Source organism: Strongylocentrotus purpuratus, unplaced genomic scaffold, assembly GCF_000002235.5.
Source record: "Strongylocentrotus purpuratus isolate Spur 01 unplaced genomic scaffold, Spur_5.0 spur5_contig_852, whole genome shotgun sequence".
Classification (NCBI taxonomy): domain Eukaryota; kingdom Metazoa; phylum Echinodermata; class Echinoidea; order Camarodonta; family Strongylocentrotidae; genus Strongylocentrotus; species Strongylocentrotus purpuratus.
Genome location: NW_022145560.1, coordinates 1,031,439 through 1,050,351, shown reverse-complemented (window position 1 = coordinate 1,050,351; position 18,913 = coordinate 1,031,439). Strand labels below are relative to the sequence as shown.

At 36.5% G+C, this 18,913-nt stretch overlaps 1 protein-coding gene across 3 annotated transcripts in view; it reads left to right on the top strand.

The window, feature by feature from the left end:
* Positions 1–15,962, top strand: part of LOC588136 (lipoxygenase homology domain-containing protein 1) — a 62,458-nt gene extending 46,496 nt beyond the window's left edge. For all 3 annotated transcript variants that reach the window (XM_030995284.1, XM_030995291.1, XM_030995277.1), the window contains 15 exons: positions 1,361–1,567; positions 2,338–2,488; positions 3,034–3,138; positions 4,091–4,194; positions 5,565–5,748; positions 6,009–6,169; positions 7,080–7,166; positions 7,870–8,002; positions 8,714–8,941; positions 9,320–9,493; positions 10,005–10,143; positions 10,636–10,803; positions 11,470–11,576; positions 12,552–12,704; positions 13,678–15,962. In XM_030995284.1, the coding sequence (XP_030851144.1) occupies positions 1,361–1,567; positions 2,338–2,488; positions 3,034–3,138; positions 4,091–4,194; positions 5,565–5,748; positions 6,009–6,169; positions 7,080–7,166; positions 7,870–8,002; positions 8,714–8,941; positions 9,320–9,493; positions 10,005–10,143; positions 10,636–10,803; positions 11,470–11,576; positions 12,552–12,704; positions 13,678–13,901 (2,325 nt within the window). In that variant the 3' untranslated portion in view covers positions 13,902–15,962. The remainder of the gene's footprint in view (positions 1–1,360; positions 1,568–2,337; positions 2,489–3,033; positions 3,139–4,090; positions 4,195–5,564; positions 5,749–6,008; positions 6,170–7,079; positions 7,167–7,869; positions 8,003–8,713; positions 8,942–9,319; positions 9,494–10,004; positions 10,144–10,635; positions 10,804–11,469; positions 11,577–12,551; positions 12,705–13,677) is intronic.
* Positions 15,963–18,913: the final 2,951 nt, after the last annotated feature.

Below are 18,913 nucleotides of genomic sequence, written 5' to 3'. Positions count from 1 at the left end.
TATTGAGCACATTTTCTGCAGCTCTACTTCCCTTCGTAACCATTCTTCCTTTTTTTTCTTCATTTTGCTATTTTCCATTCATTAATTATCTTATAGAATGAAGAGGTAATTTTTTAATGTGAATATTTTAAAATTTGAGGTGGACTTTTTACTACAAATAGGGTTTGCCAAGTGTCTTTTGTTATGGTCCCACACACCATATTTTGTGTTTGTTCATGTCACTCCCAATGTAGGTACCTGTACATGTGTTTTTCCTGGTTTGTGATTATCCATTAGTGGTCTGGTCAGGGCATAACATATGTCTCAATTCCCTAATCAACATTTGTTAATAGTTCAAAACTAGTTGGAAAAGTTGTTTTTTACTTATTTAAACTCACATTACATTTTTCATATATCTTTTGTTCCAAATACTTAGCCTAGAAATAAAGATTTTTATCTATTTTTCCATTTTTCTCATCAGAAATATAATAAAAATAGTCTAGTTTCTAGGGAATACCATAAAAATAGAGAGAAAATAGCCCCCAAATTAAGATTTTCCGCATATGAAAAATGACCGAGTATCTTTTGGTTGTGGTCTGGTCATAACATCTGTTTCAGTTGTCTCATTTTGAGTTTATAATGTTTTCTCTGCATGATGCCCTTCAATGTTTTTTGGATTGGAGTATGTGGCGTGTGCAGGGCCCTGTTTCACAAAACTTGTCATCAGTGACAAATAACAGTTTTTGTTATAAGCTACTTAAATCATTGCTTCTGATGGGTTATCAACAGATTTGTCACTAATTTTTGTCATTTGTCATTGAAAAAAGGCTTTGTGAAACCGGTCCCAGGTCTGAAGTTCTCTGTAATAATTAACAAATTTGTTGAGTTGATGATTCTCTGGTTATGGTTAGCCTTTCCATTGCAGAAATGAAAATAAGAACCTTCTGTATGATGTGTATTTGTCTGCATTATTAATGAATGGGTTTGAGAAGTTGAATTTCTGGTTATGGTTCTCTTTCAGGAATGAAATTGATATAACATGCAGGTTTCTACGAGTGATGTTTGTTATCTTTTGTGTTGTGAGAAAGATTCTGTTTCTTTGCAGTATTTTCGAGAAAAAACGAATATTTGCCCTTTTGAGCATATTTGTTGTAGTGCAGATTGTGATAGGAATACTCTCATTTGGGATTGCATTGAATCAATTGCAGTATGATATCAATAGCAACTCTTTTTTGTTTTTTACGTGCCTCTTCATTTCACTAGGCTGCGCATGTCCCTGAAACGGGCTCCATGAGTTAGGGCAACATTGATGTATCAACACAACGTGCTTCAGCTAGTGTACATATTTCTATTACTATCCTATCTATTGTTGTATCTACAGTGTGATAAATTCACCATCGAAGCCGTTGACCTCGGCAAACCCTTCAAGGTCAAGGTTCGTCATGACAACTCCGGGTTCAACGCGGCCTGGTTCCTGGACCGCGTGGAGGTGGTGGACGACGATAACGACACGTACCACTTCCACTGTGAACGCTGGCTCAGCAAGAAGAAAGACGACGGCAAACTGGAGAGGTCGTTGTATGTCAAGGTAAGAGGTCAAAGGTCATGTTGCTTCCTAAAATCTTTACAGTGTGAACCATTGTAATTCATGCTGGTTGGTAATCCTGCACAAAACATGTATGTAAAGCTGTGTGAGTAATTTTTCAAATATTTCACGACCTTTTGTTGATTTTTTCTGACCCATTATGCATAAAAATGATATTCACAATGCCTATACTTTAGTAACAGTTAAAAAAAATAATTGTGCTGTGCAAGAATGTATACATTCTATAATTATTATGATTATTATTATCATCATCATCGTCGCTGTTGTCATCATCATTATTTACATATGAAAGGGTTATCAGCTTAGTCAACAAGAAATCTAGTCCCTTTAAATCTAGTTAATGTGCAATGACATGTTTGGTAGTTATACATGTAAACCTTTTTTATGCTTTTTTTGAAGCCAATAGCAATGTTTTCGTAAAATTGTTATTGTTTGCTAAAAATGGATGAACACTGGATTCAGGAGTTCTATGAAACATTTTTTAATCAATTTGAATGAATAGTGGTGGTGGTTATTTTACCTGACTGCTAAGAAAGCATAAATGCTTGTAAGTAAGCAACCAGGCGGCCGACGGCTTTAGGTCCTCTCCGAGGAACCTGGTAATGAGTATTAACGCCTTACCAAAGGGCACTAGCGCATCGCCTTGGTTTCGAACCCGGGTCACCGGATTACAAGACCACTGCTCTACCAACTGAGCTATTGCGCCTCACTCAACTTGAATGTGTATCATCATTTTGTTTGTAATTCTCAAGGGTTATGATGGTGACATGTCTAGTACCAGTACTCTCAACACCCTACATAGAAGCAAGTCGTCTAGTTCCCTGAAATCTACATCATCAGACAGCCCTCGGCAGCTCACCAGAAAAAAGTCAATGCTCGAGATGCCTGAGTTTAATGGGCCAAGTAAGTTGTATTGGATGTGTCTTGGAGTAATATATGGCATATATATGACCTTACATGGCATAAATAAGACCTTATAAGACATGAATAAGACCTTATATGGCAGGAATATGACCTTATGTGGTATAAATAAGACCTTGTATGGCATAAATAGGGCCCTTATAATGCTTAAACAAGACCTAATATGGCCTATGTCTGAAGTGACCACCTCTAGGGATCCCCTCGAACCCTAGTTTATTTATTTATTTGTTTTTATTTAAACAGGGTAACTCTCTCAGTTTTGAAACTGTTTTCCTGAGAGGCCCTCTACAAATTATCTGAAAAGTATCACAACGAGTAACAAATGTACATGTAAGTTGACATATTTCCTGGGCATTCCAAATTCTTCCTTGTAAAGGGATATCTCTGTGTGGAAACATATATATATATATATATATATATATTTCAATTTTATTTATTAGGCAAGATATAGAAATAAATGTAAAAACTGATTATAGAATGATTCTAATGTTCCATATCTGTAATCATACCTTCTGTCTATCCATCAGCTATACCATACACGATCAAGCTGACAACAGGATCAGAGGAAGATATGGGAACGGAGGCAAACATCTTCATCACCATCATCGGCTCCAAGAAGAAGAAAACTACAGGTATTAAAGCCCCTCTGCACTACTTATAGCTACTTGCGCCCTCTATACAGCCAACAATGCCTAAGCGGTACCCGTCGATCCCCCATTATGCCCTTTATCTTATGTTATTTGACAGCTGATTTGATGAGATGACCACCTGCCAGTGACCTTGCAGGGAGGTCTAATTCCCCCATGCCAAACTAGAACAGAGGGGCTCTAAAGCTCATCTCTTCTAAATGCTCAAATGATTCTAAATGTAAAGTATTGAAGCATTTGAGGCAATATGTTTAATTAGCCTGTACTCATTTTTTTATTAATTTACTCCCCCTTGTTTCTTTCGTCTTTACTTTGTATAATTATCTGCGGACATCGGAGCCCAGCCTTTAAAAGGCCAATGGCCTTCCTTTGTATTATTTATATATTTGCTTATATGTATAATGTATTGTTGAATGTATTTTTTAAGAGAAATGGAAATTAAATTAATTTAATGAATCAAATTTAAATTGAATTGAATATTCCATCATTGTGCATGTATGTACTCAGACATTTTACTTAGGATTTTGATAGGGCACTGCATTGCAGGTATAACTATTAAATAGTTTGTTAGGCAGACATAAGAAGTAAATGTGTGAAGTGGTACTGGGCCCTGTTTCATGAAACTTGTTATCAATAACAAGTTAGGATAGTTGTTACAAGCTACTAAAATCCTTACATTTGATTGGCCGTGAGCAGATTATTCATAGATCTGTGGCAGTTGTTATTGATAAGAAGTTTTATGAAACAGGACCCTGTTTAAAAATGTGTCAACATGATGTGAGCTAGGGCCCCTCCTGTAATTGCTTATAACCATTCAATAAGATTATTATTGCAGACTTCTTATGTCTTTGATGTTGAGAGGGATGGCTGCAGGCATCAAAACAAGATGTATGATGAACATTTTTTAACATGGACGATTTTCTTTTTCTTCATTCAGGCAAGCTCCCTCTACAGTTGGTTGGCAAGAAGTCTTTGAAACCCTCTTCGATCGAGACCTTCTCACTTGAAGCCCCTGACGTAGGAGAAGTCCACAAAGTGGAGGTACGTATTGTGACCAGGGGATGTTTCACAAAGATCCTAAGTTGAACTTATCTCTAAGTTGGAGGTAAAAATTATGGAAAGCCGTTAGCATCTATGAAAATATTTTGTAAAAGTTATTTTAAAAGGCATAAAATGTTGATTAAATCATTCATATTTTCTATTATCAAGGAGATTTCATGTTCTTGATGTGGAATTTATAAAAAGTCTAAAAATCTTAAATCTTCGCTTTTTGAATATATTTTATTTTAAGGCTACAAATGGCTCTCCATAATATTTAAGGCCAACTTAAAGTTAAGTTTGACTTGGGATCTTTGTGAAACAACCCCCAGATGACATATCACCAACTAAAATTGGCAACTACAAACCCCAAAAATTATCTTCACTACAGCGCCTTGAACATTCAATGTTAAACTTAACCCTATTTAGCCCGGGCTATTTTGAAACTGCATAGCCCGGGGGGGGGGGCTTCTAAGGCCCCCCCCTATGATCTCGGCCGTGAAACGCCCGATCGCCGCGAAAATTTGCATACATGTCAAGTGAAGTGTATAGAATACTATGGTAATTTCAATTTTTTGGAAAAATTCACTCATTTGCATATTTATGGTAATTTATGCAAATAAGGTCATTAAATTCACATTTTTGCCCATAAATCAGACATTATTCATATTTAAGCATTCTTTCTCACTACATATATTTGTTAGACCATTTGGAATAATAATACAACACAAAAATTTGAAAAACCAGGGTTGTTCCTTATGTTATCTATTGTTTTGATAATTTCTTATGTATTTCTTTGTTTTTTTAACTTATGTATTTTATTGTTTTTGTTGTTTTATTTCATTTCCAACTATAATTCAACTATTTTGACCCCAAAATAAACACCTAAATTCTAAACAAGACCAAATAACCAATGTTTTACCTCTTTATTTGAAAAATGAGATTTCCATATGTTTTGTACACAAATCACAAAAATGAGCGATTTTCGGGCTGACATGCGAAGACAAAAGGACACGTGACTTTGTAATGGTAGGTCCGATTTTCCAAAAATTTCTTTCAAAAGTTGCGCAAGACTCGAAAGAAAAAAGTCACAAAATTTCAGTGCAAGATTTTCTTGCGTTAAAAAATTATCGCGAAAAATGTCGAGGGGGGGGCTTCTCAAGCCCCCCCCCCCCCCCCCGGGCTAAATAGGGTTAAAATGAAGGAAAGAAAAGTTCTTCTGTCTCTAACAGGTGTTTGCTAAACTACATGTATAACTATTTTCTTTTGATGGTTTCTCGTCTTGTTTATAGACATGTTTAGTTTTATACCTAGTTGGTCAAGGCATCCAAGTTTGTCATTATTAAATCACTATTTCTATCCGTCTTCTTCAGATTGGCCACGACGGCGTCACATCCCAAGAGGGCTGGTTCCTAGAGCAGATGGAGATAGACACGCCCACCCTCGGCAAACACTACCTGTTGCCATGCCGACGCTGGTTGTCACGTGACGAGGATGACGGACAGACCTTCCGTATGCTGATCGTGGAGGATGGCCAGAAAGTTGAATATAAACCAAGTAAGTTTATTTCTTTATGACTTTGCATTTAATCGAATGTGACAAAAAGGGCAACTGGATATATTTTGTTTTACATTGCTTCCTCTACAAAACACACATTCAGTTTGCTGTACAACATTAAAAGACATAAATCTGTAGTATTTTCGGATTTTCATTAATGTCGTGCCAAAAGATGCCCAAAACTTGGAAGGGTGTTTTCTTATGTGTTTGCTGCCAATGAATAGACCTATAATGTGGCTCTTATGTTCTATTTGCTGCAGAAATCACTTATGAGTTGGTGGTTTTCACGGGAGATGTTCAGAACGCTGGCACGGATGCCCAGGTTTCACTGACTGTGTTTGGAACGAATGGTTGCAGCAAGGAGATTGTCCTGGATAAGAACGGAGATAGATTTGAGAGGGGCAGAGAAGACCTTGTAAAGGTGAGACTCATATATGGCATCAATAATACCTTATATGGCATAGATAAGACCTTATATGGCATAAATAGACCTTATATGGAATAAATAGGACATTATAGGGCATACATAGGACCTTATGTGGCATAAAAAAGACCTTATGAGGCATCCATAGGACCTTATATTCCACAAATGCACCTTATATGGCATAAATAAGACATTATATGGCATACATAGGACCTTATGTGGCATTACAAAGACCTTATGTGGCATAAATATGACCTTATATGCCATAAATACACCTTATATGGCATGAATATGACCTTATATGCCATAAATACACCTTATATGGCATGAATACGACCTTATATGCCATAAATACACCTTATATGGCATGAATATGACCTTATATGCCATAAATAAGACCTTATGTGGCATGAATAAGACCTTGTAAAGGCCCTGTATGTGCGTCCGTATCATATCCTAAGGTGACGAGTAGAGGGTATTGATATTGATGATGGCGAGGGTGAGGCTGAAGAAGAATGAGGAGAAGGAAAAGTAAAATAAGGATGAGGAAGATGACACTATGATAATTTCTTTGGTAAAGACTTTATGTGGCATAAATAAGACCCAGTATTAGATATCCTAAGGTGATGAGTAGAGGGTATTGATGATGATGACGAGGATGGGAATGGGGATGCTGATGATGCATGTGATTGATAAGGAGGAGAAGAAACAGAAGAAGGAGAAGAAGAAGGAAAAGAAGAAGGAGAAGGAGAAGAGGATGAAGAAGAAGAAGAAGAAGAAGAAGAAGATGCAGGATAAGTAAGGGGATGACACTATGATAATTTCTTTGGTAAAGACATGCACTATAACATTTGTTCAAGTTCGTGTATACATCTTTCATGTTATTCTCATATCTTCACCCTTGTAGCTTGAGCTTGAAGACATTGCACCCCTTAAGAAGATCAGAATAGGTCACAATGGCAAGGGTAGCAGAACAGACTGGTATCTCAATAAGGTAAGAAAATATCACCTTTTTTTACAATGGAATAAACCAGTCCAATGCACAAGTAAACTTAGGGGAAATTAATCTATTTAATAGAATAGGGGTGTTGTATGAGTCACAAGGGGAAAGGTAACAGGGCAGACTAGTATCTCAATAAAGTAAGAAAATATCCCCTGCTTTACAATGGAATAAACCAGTCCAATGCACAAGTAAACTAAGGGGATATTAATCCATTTAATAGAATAGGGGTGTTGCTACTTATAAGTCACAATGACCATTAGTTGTTGAATCAACTTAAGTGATTGCAATCACCTGAATGGTCATACTTTTTGTGCTGCACAAAGATTCAATCAGTTAATTATGGCCATTACAAGTAGTGGGTTTGAGTTTGAGTTTGAGTTTGAGTTTATTGATTATTGGGTTATTGATGTAGACAAATGCTCATGTACCTGTTACAGCTCATTTTATGTATGTTGTTACCAAAGAAAAAAAGATGTTAGTCAGTCACTCAGTAGCCTCTGACAGGGAAGTCTAGAATGTAAACAGGTTTCCTTGCATAATTTGAATACTAGGACACTGCTTATATTTAAATTCCACAGATAGGACATATATGACATATTCATTATTTCTGCAAAGTTCTACCGAATTTGATGTTGGCTGCAAAAGGGACATAGGATCTTTAAACGTCTCTCATTTTCCTAAATGTTGTCCATAGGTGACTCTGAGGAATATGGAGACCGGAGATCTGACAACATTCAAATGCGAAGGATGGCTTTCAAAGAGCATGGGAGACAAGAAGACAGTGAAAGAGCTTGCAGCTATCGTCAAAGGAAAGGCTCAAGTCAAAAGTAAGTTGATGCTCCCCCCAAAAAAACTGTCTACCTGAATTTTGTTTTCATCTCTCTACACGTTCTGGGCCCCGTTTCACAAAACTTGTCATCAGTGACAAATTACAGTTTTTGTTATAAGCTAGTGAAATCCTTGCTTCCGATTGGTCATCAGCAGATTTGTCACTGGTTTTTGTCATTTGTCATTGGAAAAATGCTTTGTGAAACGGGCCCCTTGTTAATCTTTCTTGACGATGTACAGTCCTGTAAAGGACTTGATATTCTATGTGTTGCCTATAAATATCTTTCTTGTTTAGAGTACATCATTGTTGTTTATTTTCATTAGAAGGGGAAAAGGCTCAATAATCAGGAACCAAACTCATAGAAATTGAAATTGATGAAATTATTAACTCAAGCCATGAGAACTTCCTCAGTTGTCATCCTTTCGGTACTTGATTGATTTATCCCTTTGGCAGCTCACTCAGGAAGCTATACTGGGATGGTAGGTGAGGCGAGTGGCTGTGCCATGAAGTGCAGTAATGGTGTGTGGACAAAGCACTTGGTGATTAACAGTAAAATATGCTATGTCCAGTGCAAGTAAAAACCAAGCGAGTAAACTTATACTGTGTGAGAGCCTACATGGGGCTGCATCATTGTGATGGAGGGTAGAGCAGCCTTCTTGAAGTAGGTTTAAAAGAATTCTGTATCTAAAAACGTCTCTTCCTGCTTCAGATTCCAACTACAAGATCATCGTCAAGACCTCCGACAAGCGGGGCGGCGGGACGGACGCTAACGTTTCCATGGTGCTGTTCGGACAGAACGGCTCGTCGGACGAGCTGAAGCTGAAGGAGTCGCAGACCTACCGAGACAAGTTTGAAAGCAGCCATGAAGATGTTTTCATCTTCCCCATGTTGAGTCTGGGAGATTTGATCAAACTGAGGATATGGCATGACAACGCAGGTCAGCTGATACTTTGTTCTTTTCCTCTCTCTCTCTCTCTCCCTCTCTAATCTCTCTTTCTCCTTCTCCCTTGCCCTCTATCTTTCACTGCATCCATTTTTCCATGACTATATTGCATGTAATGCCAACAATTTTAATAGGAAACTAAGCTATATTCACAATTTTGTTGACAACATTCCCACCCACATATTTTTTTCTGAGACATCACTTAACAATTTAGCAATAAGAGAAAAATATTATTGTTGCCAATTTGAAAAACAATATGTGAGCAATTTAGCCCTAAATATAAATCCTGTCCTGAAAGGGTTACCGGTAAGTCACATTCAGTATTTAACACACTGTACCTATAACAAGTTTGTAATTATACATTTATGTTAGGTCTGAAGGCAGGATGGCATCTTGACAACGTGAAGGTCCTTGACGAAACAGCTGGAAAGGATTATTCTTTCCCATGTTCAAGATGGCTAGCGAGGGACGAGGAGGATGGACAAATTATGAGAGAACTGCTCTGCTCCAATGCACTCACCCCGAGGGATGACAAGGAGAAAGTCAGTAAGTACACCCCTATCCTATAAAGTGGATCAGTCTAACTTCAGATTTGTTGAACATGGAGACTGGGATATTCTATTATGTTATGGGTAAGAAGATGTGAAGGCAGGGGGAAAGGATGTTGAGGGAAAAGCAAGTAAGTACACCCCTACTCTATAAAGTGGATCAGTCCAACTTCAGATTGGTTGAACATGAAGACTGGGATATTCTATTATGATATAGGTGAGAAGATGTGAAGGCAGGGGGAAAGGATGTTGAGGGTAGAGCCAGTAAGTACACCCCTATTATACAAAGTGGTAAGTCTTACCTACACATGTTTTATGCAAGGCGTATGGAACATTCCATATGTTATGGGTAAGAAGGTAAGCAGGCAGGGGGAAGAGGGAGCAGGTTGTTTGACAGGATCATAAGATCCATTAAGAAACATGAAAAAGCGCTTTGGTAGTGTAATTTTATGGGCGAGATTATGATTTCAAATAATGTAAAAAGATTTGTGTCCACCTCTTTCTTTTAGCATATGACATCACTATTACAACAACAGACAAGCGAGATGCCAGCACCACTCAGAACGCATTCGTAATTCTAGAAGGCGATAGACGTACATCGAGAGAATTCTTGATGGAAAACTCCCCAAAGAGAAAGATTCTAAGGAGGTCAGTAAAAAGGAAATATCGGGTGATTGATTAATTGATAGATAGATAAATTGATGACAATTTGATCTGAGACATAGTGATTGGATGGATTGATTGATTGATTTATTGATTGATTGAATCAATGAGAGATTGCTAAAGAGGCAGAGATATTTATTGATTGACGACTGAACAATCAATTGATTGATAAATTGAATGAATGAATGGATGATTGATCAAGTGATTGATTTATTGATTGATTTAATTGCTTGAGTGATGGTTACGTTGATTGATTGATTGATTGATTGATTGATTGCTAGATTGATTGATTAATTGCATAAATAATTGATTAATTGAATGATGATTGATTGATTGATTGATTGATTGAACAGATAAATGATGGATTGATTGAATGAATGATTGATAGATTGAACCACGAATGATGGATGGCTTGATTTAAATGTACAAGAGACTGATCTTAATGATTTATTGTCTTATTGGTTGGTTTATTTTCAGAGGAGAGACAGACAATTTCAAGTTCACCACGAGGACTGTGGGTAAAATCGACAGTATCATTGTTGGTCACAAGGAGAGAGGTGATGGGTCAAGACCCGAGGGTCAAGGTCGTGACGTAGATTGGCACTGCCACGAGGTCGTCATTACAAATAGCAGCGATGGATCAAAGTAAGTCTAAACCAGGACTTTTAAACCATTATTAAGCAGCAATTCATGTTTCAATAGACCAGTTCACGGTTTGCGCATGTCCCAAATGACCCCGAATATCCACAGATCTTCAAAACATGAAGAGGTCCCACTTTGTACATTTTGAAATAATCACTCCTACAGTGATGGAGGTGCTACATAAATAGCCTTTGTTTTCCCTTTTCTAAGAATACTTCCACCTGTGTATCATGGAGTGCACTGTTTGTGCATAAATGAATAATGATTACATAACTTTCATGAGCATGTATCCAATATATCTCTGTGTATTTCACAATTTGGTCTGCAATGACCTATATCTGCTCATGCTCAGACTGCAACTATGAACTGGCTTATTGTAAAGGTCCTCAAAGCAGATATATGTTTATCTTAATTCATAACTAGCATCAGACACGATTTACTAAACATCACCTTTCTGAAACATGTACATGAATCTATCGATACGTGTGAAAAAATACAAGGACGAATTCAACAAGTTTCACTCCACCTTCAATTTTTGTACCAGAACCAAGATCTACGATAAAGGAAGAGAGTGTTTACCTCTTATTTTATGTCTGTTTAGGTACATATTTGTTTCTATTTCTTTGCTTTTCGATGTACCTTGATTTTGCATTTTCTTTACTTTGGCAGATTCGTCTTTCCATGCAAGAATTGGATCACATTAAGTAATCGTAAAGACGAAGCGAGAAGACTACAGTGCAAGAAGATGGAAGAGGGCAAGGTAGCGGCGATAAGAAGTGAGTCACAAGCAAAGATTTTTTATAATAAGGGAGTTTACAGATAGCACATGGTACAAATGACCCCAAATATCCACAGATCTTTTACACATGGAGAAGTTCCACTTTGAGCATCTTAGAATAATAACTGCCAAAGTCCTAGATGTGCTTCATGAATACCTTTTGTTTGCCCTCTTGAAAAGAATACTTCCACCTGCGTATCTTAGAATATACCGTTGGTGCATAAATGAATAACGTTATATACCTTTCATGAGCGCATATCCAGTATTCATCTCTGTGGGTATTACCTTTTTGGTACAAATGACCTTTATCTGCTCATGCTCAGACTGCAACCGTAAACTGGCTTATTCATCTGTCTTTCATTTTGTGATACAATGTTTGATTTGTGTTCATGGACTATGGTACAGTGAAACCTGTCTATAAAGACCACCCAAGGGAGACAAGAATAGTGGTCTTTACAAGCAGGTGGTTTTTATGTACAGGTTTCCTTTAGTACATGTTTCAATGAGAACCGTTTTCAAGAGGAACAACAAATGTGGTCTCTGTAGACATGTGGTCTTTCTATACAGGTGGTCGTTAAAGCAGGTATGACTAGTAATGCACAAAGCAGAATTAAATGTATTCAATTAAATTCCATTAATTTACTTATTCATCATCATATATTAAAACAAATACATCAAAAGGTAAAGACATAGTTTTTCATATGAGGTGATCGTAGTGGAAATTTGCTTTGATAGTCTTGAAAATTTGCTTGTGTTGTGGAACCCTTAAGTGTTGTAACCATAAGCCTTACATTCTCAAGATGATGATGATGATGACGATGATGATGATCCACAGCACTTGTATGGCATTATTTATCTGTTTCAAACATTCAAAGGTGCCCGCTCCTCCAATAGTCATGGACTACACATTTTCATCAAAAGATGAGATACAGAACAAAGTTCACTATTTTTGTTATTATTTTGAACTACACAGATCTAGCCCCAGTTCAATACGAGGTAATTGTTCTGACGGCTGATGAGAAAGGAGCGGGGACGGATGCTAACGTCACCCTCACCATCTACGGCAAAAATGGAGATTCTGGAAAACAACCGTTGAAACAACGATTCAGGGATCTTTTTGAAAAAGGTAAGCCGTCATGAATAATTCATTTTGTAAGAGGCTCCCTGGTATGTGTATGTCCAGTCCTTGGAATAATGGAGACTTTAGGAAGCAGCCAAACAAACTGAGGTTTAGGGATCTGTTTGAAATGGGTAAACCCTCATGAATAATTCATTTTGTAAGATGCTCCCTGATATGTGTATTACCAGTTATGGAAATATTAAAGACCCTGGGAAGCAGCCAAACAGACTATGGTTCAGGGATCTGCTTGAATGAGATAAGCCGTCAGGAATCTTTTTTTTTAAAAGTTGCTCCCTAACATCAGCATTACTAGCTATGGAATGAATGGTGACCCAGAGAAAGCAGCCGCGCTAGAACAGAGCTTTGGGGATTTCTTTGAAAAATGTAGGGATTGATAGGAGAATCACTGTCATTATTGTAATTTGTATTAATATGAATTATTGTGAAATCTTCTCTTACATATATGCTTATGAGAAGAAATGGCGAGTTTAAAGGGCAATCCAACCTTGATAGCACATTACTAACACTGGGTACAGGAAAACAAAATGTACATAATTTAGAAAATTGCCATCAAAATATGTATAGAAACTTAAAATTCTTCATGTGCTAAAGTCATTATGATGAATTGTTCATCAGCTCTCCCTCCTTCTCCTACTCACAAAAAGATAAGCCAGGAAACATATTTCCTATATCATTTGTGTGATTTACCCTGTTTCCAATGACAACTGGGGGGTGTTTCACAAAGACTAAGGTCAACTTAAAGGTAATGCAAAGATATTTGTACATCATGTGAGAAACCAATGCAAGGAATTGTTAGAGGAACTAGTGGCAGTTTCTTGAATTACTTGAAGGTCGTATGCCCACAATTATACAATTTCCACACAATTGAACTGCGCCAGGAATGTCATTTTTGACAGACATGGCGCATTATAAATGTTCACTATTAGTATTATTTATTTGATTTTATCTTCATTTACAGGCCAAACAGACAAGTTCAAACTGGAGGTCCTTGACCTGGGTGACCTTGAGAAGATCAGGATCGAGCACGACAACGCCGGCTTCGGAGCTGGCTGGCTCTGCGATCACGTTGAGATCATCAACTTGGCAACCGGGCTCACAACCATGTTCCCTTGTCACAAGTGGCTGGACAAGAAGAAGGGAGATGGGGAACTGTTTAAGGAGTTGTTCCCTGCCAAAGAATAGGATTAAATGCAAGTCCGAATGAGATCATAGTACTTTAGTGGAAGTGTTTACACTATGATGGTTTAAACTAAGTTTTAAATCTTGTTTGCATCACCTTGGTTTGAAAGAAGGAAGTGGGGATCTTTGAAAGGAGAGAATAAGAGGGAATGTGAATGTACCCATCGGTTTTGACTGGCCGAATTCACATTTTGATAATTATAACGTTTCTCATCTCGTTTATACATGTACCATGTAGTTGTATGCTTTGAATAGAAAGACTGATAGGGATTAAGAGTTGCTTTCTGCCAAAGAGTGAGATTAGATTAAGTGTGAATGAACCCAATGGGAGTGTTCTCATTATGATCTAATAATTTTTTACCTCACTTTAACCATGGTGGATCAAGATGGTAAAGAACAACATTCTTGCACAAGTGCATGATATATAAATATATGTTATGTACAGAAAAAATTGATTTATTCAGTTGTTCCTTTCAGACTATATCAGAGTGTGAATAGACCAGTTTGTTTTACATGGATATGTTTATACTAGTCTTACACAACGTAGTTGCGGGAGCGTGAAAATGTAGGAGTTTGCATCATTTTAGTAATGAACAGTAAAAGAAGATCTATAGTCTGTTTATCAATTATTGCATTGTAAATTAGGAGATATCTTAGAGTTGAAGGAATAACTGGATACTGGTATACGATGGCATTTTTTCTCTTGTTTTTATACAATTTGAATTTCCATACCAAATGGGTTTTCAGATCATTCGAAAAGTGCATTTTTTTCTTAATCATTTCTGCCTTATTTTATGTATGTATCATGAATTCAGGATTCTAAGTTTTAACAAATAATGAAGTCATTTCCCATTTCAAGTTCTGTGCTTTTTGTGCCAAAGGTTGACGTTTTTTTATAAAAATATCATTTCTGTTCACATCGATATCTTACGATGCACAAACAATTCTTTCTAAAAGGCTGTATTGTTTATTTTATCAACGTTGGCTGAATGAATATACAGGCGCAGTCTTGTTCTAATGCTGACATTTCTCAGGAGTAATGCAATCATGTTTTTTGATTAGCATAAACTACTGGTTTGGAAGATAAAATCTATTTTTGTCGTAAATTGTTCATTTTCAATTATGTTCTATGTATCCCTCAATGCAAGTGTTGTATTTCTGTGCTTACTGCCACCTTGTTCCTTGAGAATGCAAACAAAAAGTGATTTTTGTGCTATGTATTCAGGGGAAAATAACGAAGATAGTTTATTGTAGTGTTCATGTGTGATTATATTTGTGATATTGATAGTAAGTTATTGCTGTATGTTGATATGACCTTGTGAATTAACATTCCAGTTAGTTGTAATGAATAATTTGTAATCAGAGATTAATATATTTGATTTGTAAATATTTTAAAAGAAGAAGATTTTTTTGTATGTGTATAAGGGATTTCTAGTTGGTAAGAAATTGTAAGATAAATGATATGAACATGTAACAAATTAACAACTTAAATTTTATCTCATTACTCGGGCTATATAATTCTTGGTCTCTCTCCTCCCTCTCTCTCTATCTCTCTCTCAGTCTCTCCCACTCTTTCTCTCTCCCTCCCCCACTTACTCTCTTTATCTCTCCCTACTCTGTCCCTTTCATGTCTATGTGTTTATTTCATTCTTAAAATGTATTTTTCCTGTTAAATTTTTCATTCTTTGTCTTTCCTTATAATTTTGTTTTCAATCTTCTTACTTTTCTAATTAAAGGGGACATACATTTTAATTTGTATAGTGAGATGTGTTTCGATTTATATAGTAGCAACTGAAATATTTATGGATAACTTTGTATTATATGTGTCGAAAATAAACTTTCAAGCTTTAGATATATGTACTAGCCTAGCTATTTTGTCTGCCAAAATTTCAAATGGAATCGTATGAATATTGTTACATGCTTTCAAATCCCCTTTGTTTTCAAGTTTTGACTCTGATTTAGTATAGTTGATTAGCTAAGAAATTGTCATATCCCTGCCACCCATTTCTCCACTGTTCTGTAACTGTTTTGTATAGATATATGTATATTGTTGATTAGCAGAGACTCGGTGTATATTTTCTTATTTGTCTGTTAAAATGAACTTTTTTGATCGTTTGTCAGTACAAATGATCATCTTAACTTTGGTAATGAACTTTGTATAATAACTCACACGTTGTCTATATATGAAAGGTATGGCAAAAGATAATCTCATGTAAGTATACATCTAACCTGCCTGCACACTGTACAGGCAAACCTGTCTCAGTGACCACCTCTTTATAAAGGCCACCTCTCTATAGTGGCCATGTATTTGTCTCCCTCAAGAGAGAAATGTGTACTGTATCACCTGACTAGAAAGACCACCTGTCTGCACTGGTAATTTGATTTCTGTTTCCCTTGGATTGCCTTAAAGGGATCCGGTAACTTTGTCTCAGATTCTGAAACAAAATCCTTGATTAAGCTCATGCTGCAATGATAATTATAAACCTCTAGGTCAGTCAGGAACCCCATGGCTTTTACAAGCCGATCGCCTGTCTGATTACCAAGATATTTATGATTGGAAATTTTGCATTTGCCAAACAGTTTTCATAACACTACAGTCTATTGGGGAAAAACAAGTATAGTAAAACCGGTCACTCAAAGATTTTTACTTTTTTGAGGCACGATCATTTTGAAGCGTGATTTTGTTTAGGGCTTCAATATTATACCATATTACACACACTGATAACATGTAGGGCCGTGCATCTCAGATTTAACATTGTTAAACGATGCCTTTAATAGAGATATTTGACTGTAGTTTATAATGTGATACACAATTCTGTATGATTTTATCTTGTGTGATATAAGTATAGACAATTGACCCTCAGCCAAAAGTTTAGTAACATAAATTGTTGGACATTACTTCGGACATACTTTTAAGAACATTTACATTAAGTAATTTAAAAGCAACTCAGGTATATTAAATAAGTAATGATGTTTTTGTTCATATTTTCATTCATTTATAACGCTAAAGTCCTTTAGTCTGCATTTTTGTAGACTAGCTTAAAATTGATTTCCTATAAAAGGAAAGAAATTTTCACTTGATTTTGTATTTAACTAGAAATATAAAAGCAATGTTGATAATCATGTGTACTAAAGTAAAAGATTGTGTAACAATGTATGCATTCAAATAATATTCAAACTGTATAAGTGAGATTTGACTTCATCGATCATAACTGAATTACTTAAGGGGCTGAATTTCTTATTTTATGCAAATATTTTCTACCCGAAATAGCTGTACCTCATAAACTGATAGCAGTTTTATCTGAATTAACTTGCAGTTGATCTTTTTGAAGAAGCATTTTGAAGAAGAAACAGTACAGATACATTTATTATGGTATGCAGAAATTAAGAGTTATATTTTGTTATTGATGATGATATGTGGCCATTTTGCAAGACATTGGGCCTTTATAATATAGAAACATTTTTCATCAATTGTAGCAATTTCATTATTCAAGGTTATTCATATTGAATCCAAACTGTTAGGAACATTTATGCAGGGGTTTTGTTGGTGTAATGTAGAACCTACATGTAGCTACCACCTAGCTGTTTACCCTTATGAAAAAGTACCATGGTAGTGCCATATATGAAAACCATTGTAGTACCATGTTTTGTTGTTGTTATGGATAGAGCCAGAATAGCATTAACTTGTATCATTTTACACAGAGTTAGCACCCTTCCGTTACCAAACATGCATTCTAGTTCAGGACCTTTATTTTGTATAAACGATCAGGATTTGTGCCTGCGAGCTGACAGCTAGTTGAGAATTGTATATGAAATTAATAATATATTGAAGGTTTACAATAGCGCCCTCTTTTGATTCATTCTTGATAGTGTCCAAACAGATCTTTTTTTATCATGTTTAATTTTCAATACATGTACATATCATGTATAGGGTAAATTGTAAATTAGGGGGCTATTCATTGGTAATATATTCTGCTAAAAGATTGAAACTAGGGCATTCACTCAATATTGACGCTCTTCTTGACAATCTATGACAATCATGAATTAACCCATACATTTGTAGTATGGTTTCTTTTTTAGGAAAAATTTGTGAATGTTTATAGTCATTTGGATATATAGGTCAATGAAGTGTACTTTGGTTGATTATGTCTTGTATTCTCCAGTTTTATACAATGTCTTGTAATGTGTAGAGTTCTATATTGTATTGATAGCGGATAAGAGTAGCAATGTTTTGTAAATAAAGTGAATGACTCGACAGCATATCATGTATCATTGCAATATACCATGATTGCGTGAAAGGATGAGAAGGGCGTTTTAATTCAGCACAAGGAATTGAATGCAATAAGGCTCCACATGTTGAAAGGAAGAAAGAGAGGAGGAAATGCGAGAGAGAGAGAGAGGGATTTTTATTTTTTAAGGGGGAAAAAGAGCTGTGTGTAAAAAATAAAGAGAGCGGGCCTGTGGAGATCGAGAAAATGGGAATTATATCATTTCTTGTGGTTCTAGGACAATTACACCCTGAACAATGGTATCAAATTAAAAATAAAACACGTTTGATTTTATTTGGGAGGGGGTAACCCCAGTGCATATGATCTAAATCTCCCTTTCAAGCTTGTCCCTTTTTCTATTTAGCTATCCACCTCAACCTCTCTACACCCCCCCCCCCCCCTCCCACCCATCTCATATGCTTCAAGATTTCGATCTCCTTTCTCCCTCTTACTGGAACATATTGGCTATCCATCTCTACATCCCCACCTCTCATATATCTCTCCTTTCTATTATCTTGCTCACTCTATATGTTACCCTCCTCCCCTTACACATTTGTGCTTCCCCCACTCCCATCCTCATCTCTCTCCCTCCTTCCCTTCTCCCTCTCTCTCTCTCTCTCTCCTCCCTTTCCTCTCTCTACCCCATGCACCCTCACCTCTCCCTTCCCTGCCTCCCTGTCTCACTCCCTGCCTCTCTCCTGTTCCTTTAATTCCCTTCCCTCCCCATCTCTCTGGATTCAAACCTTA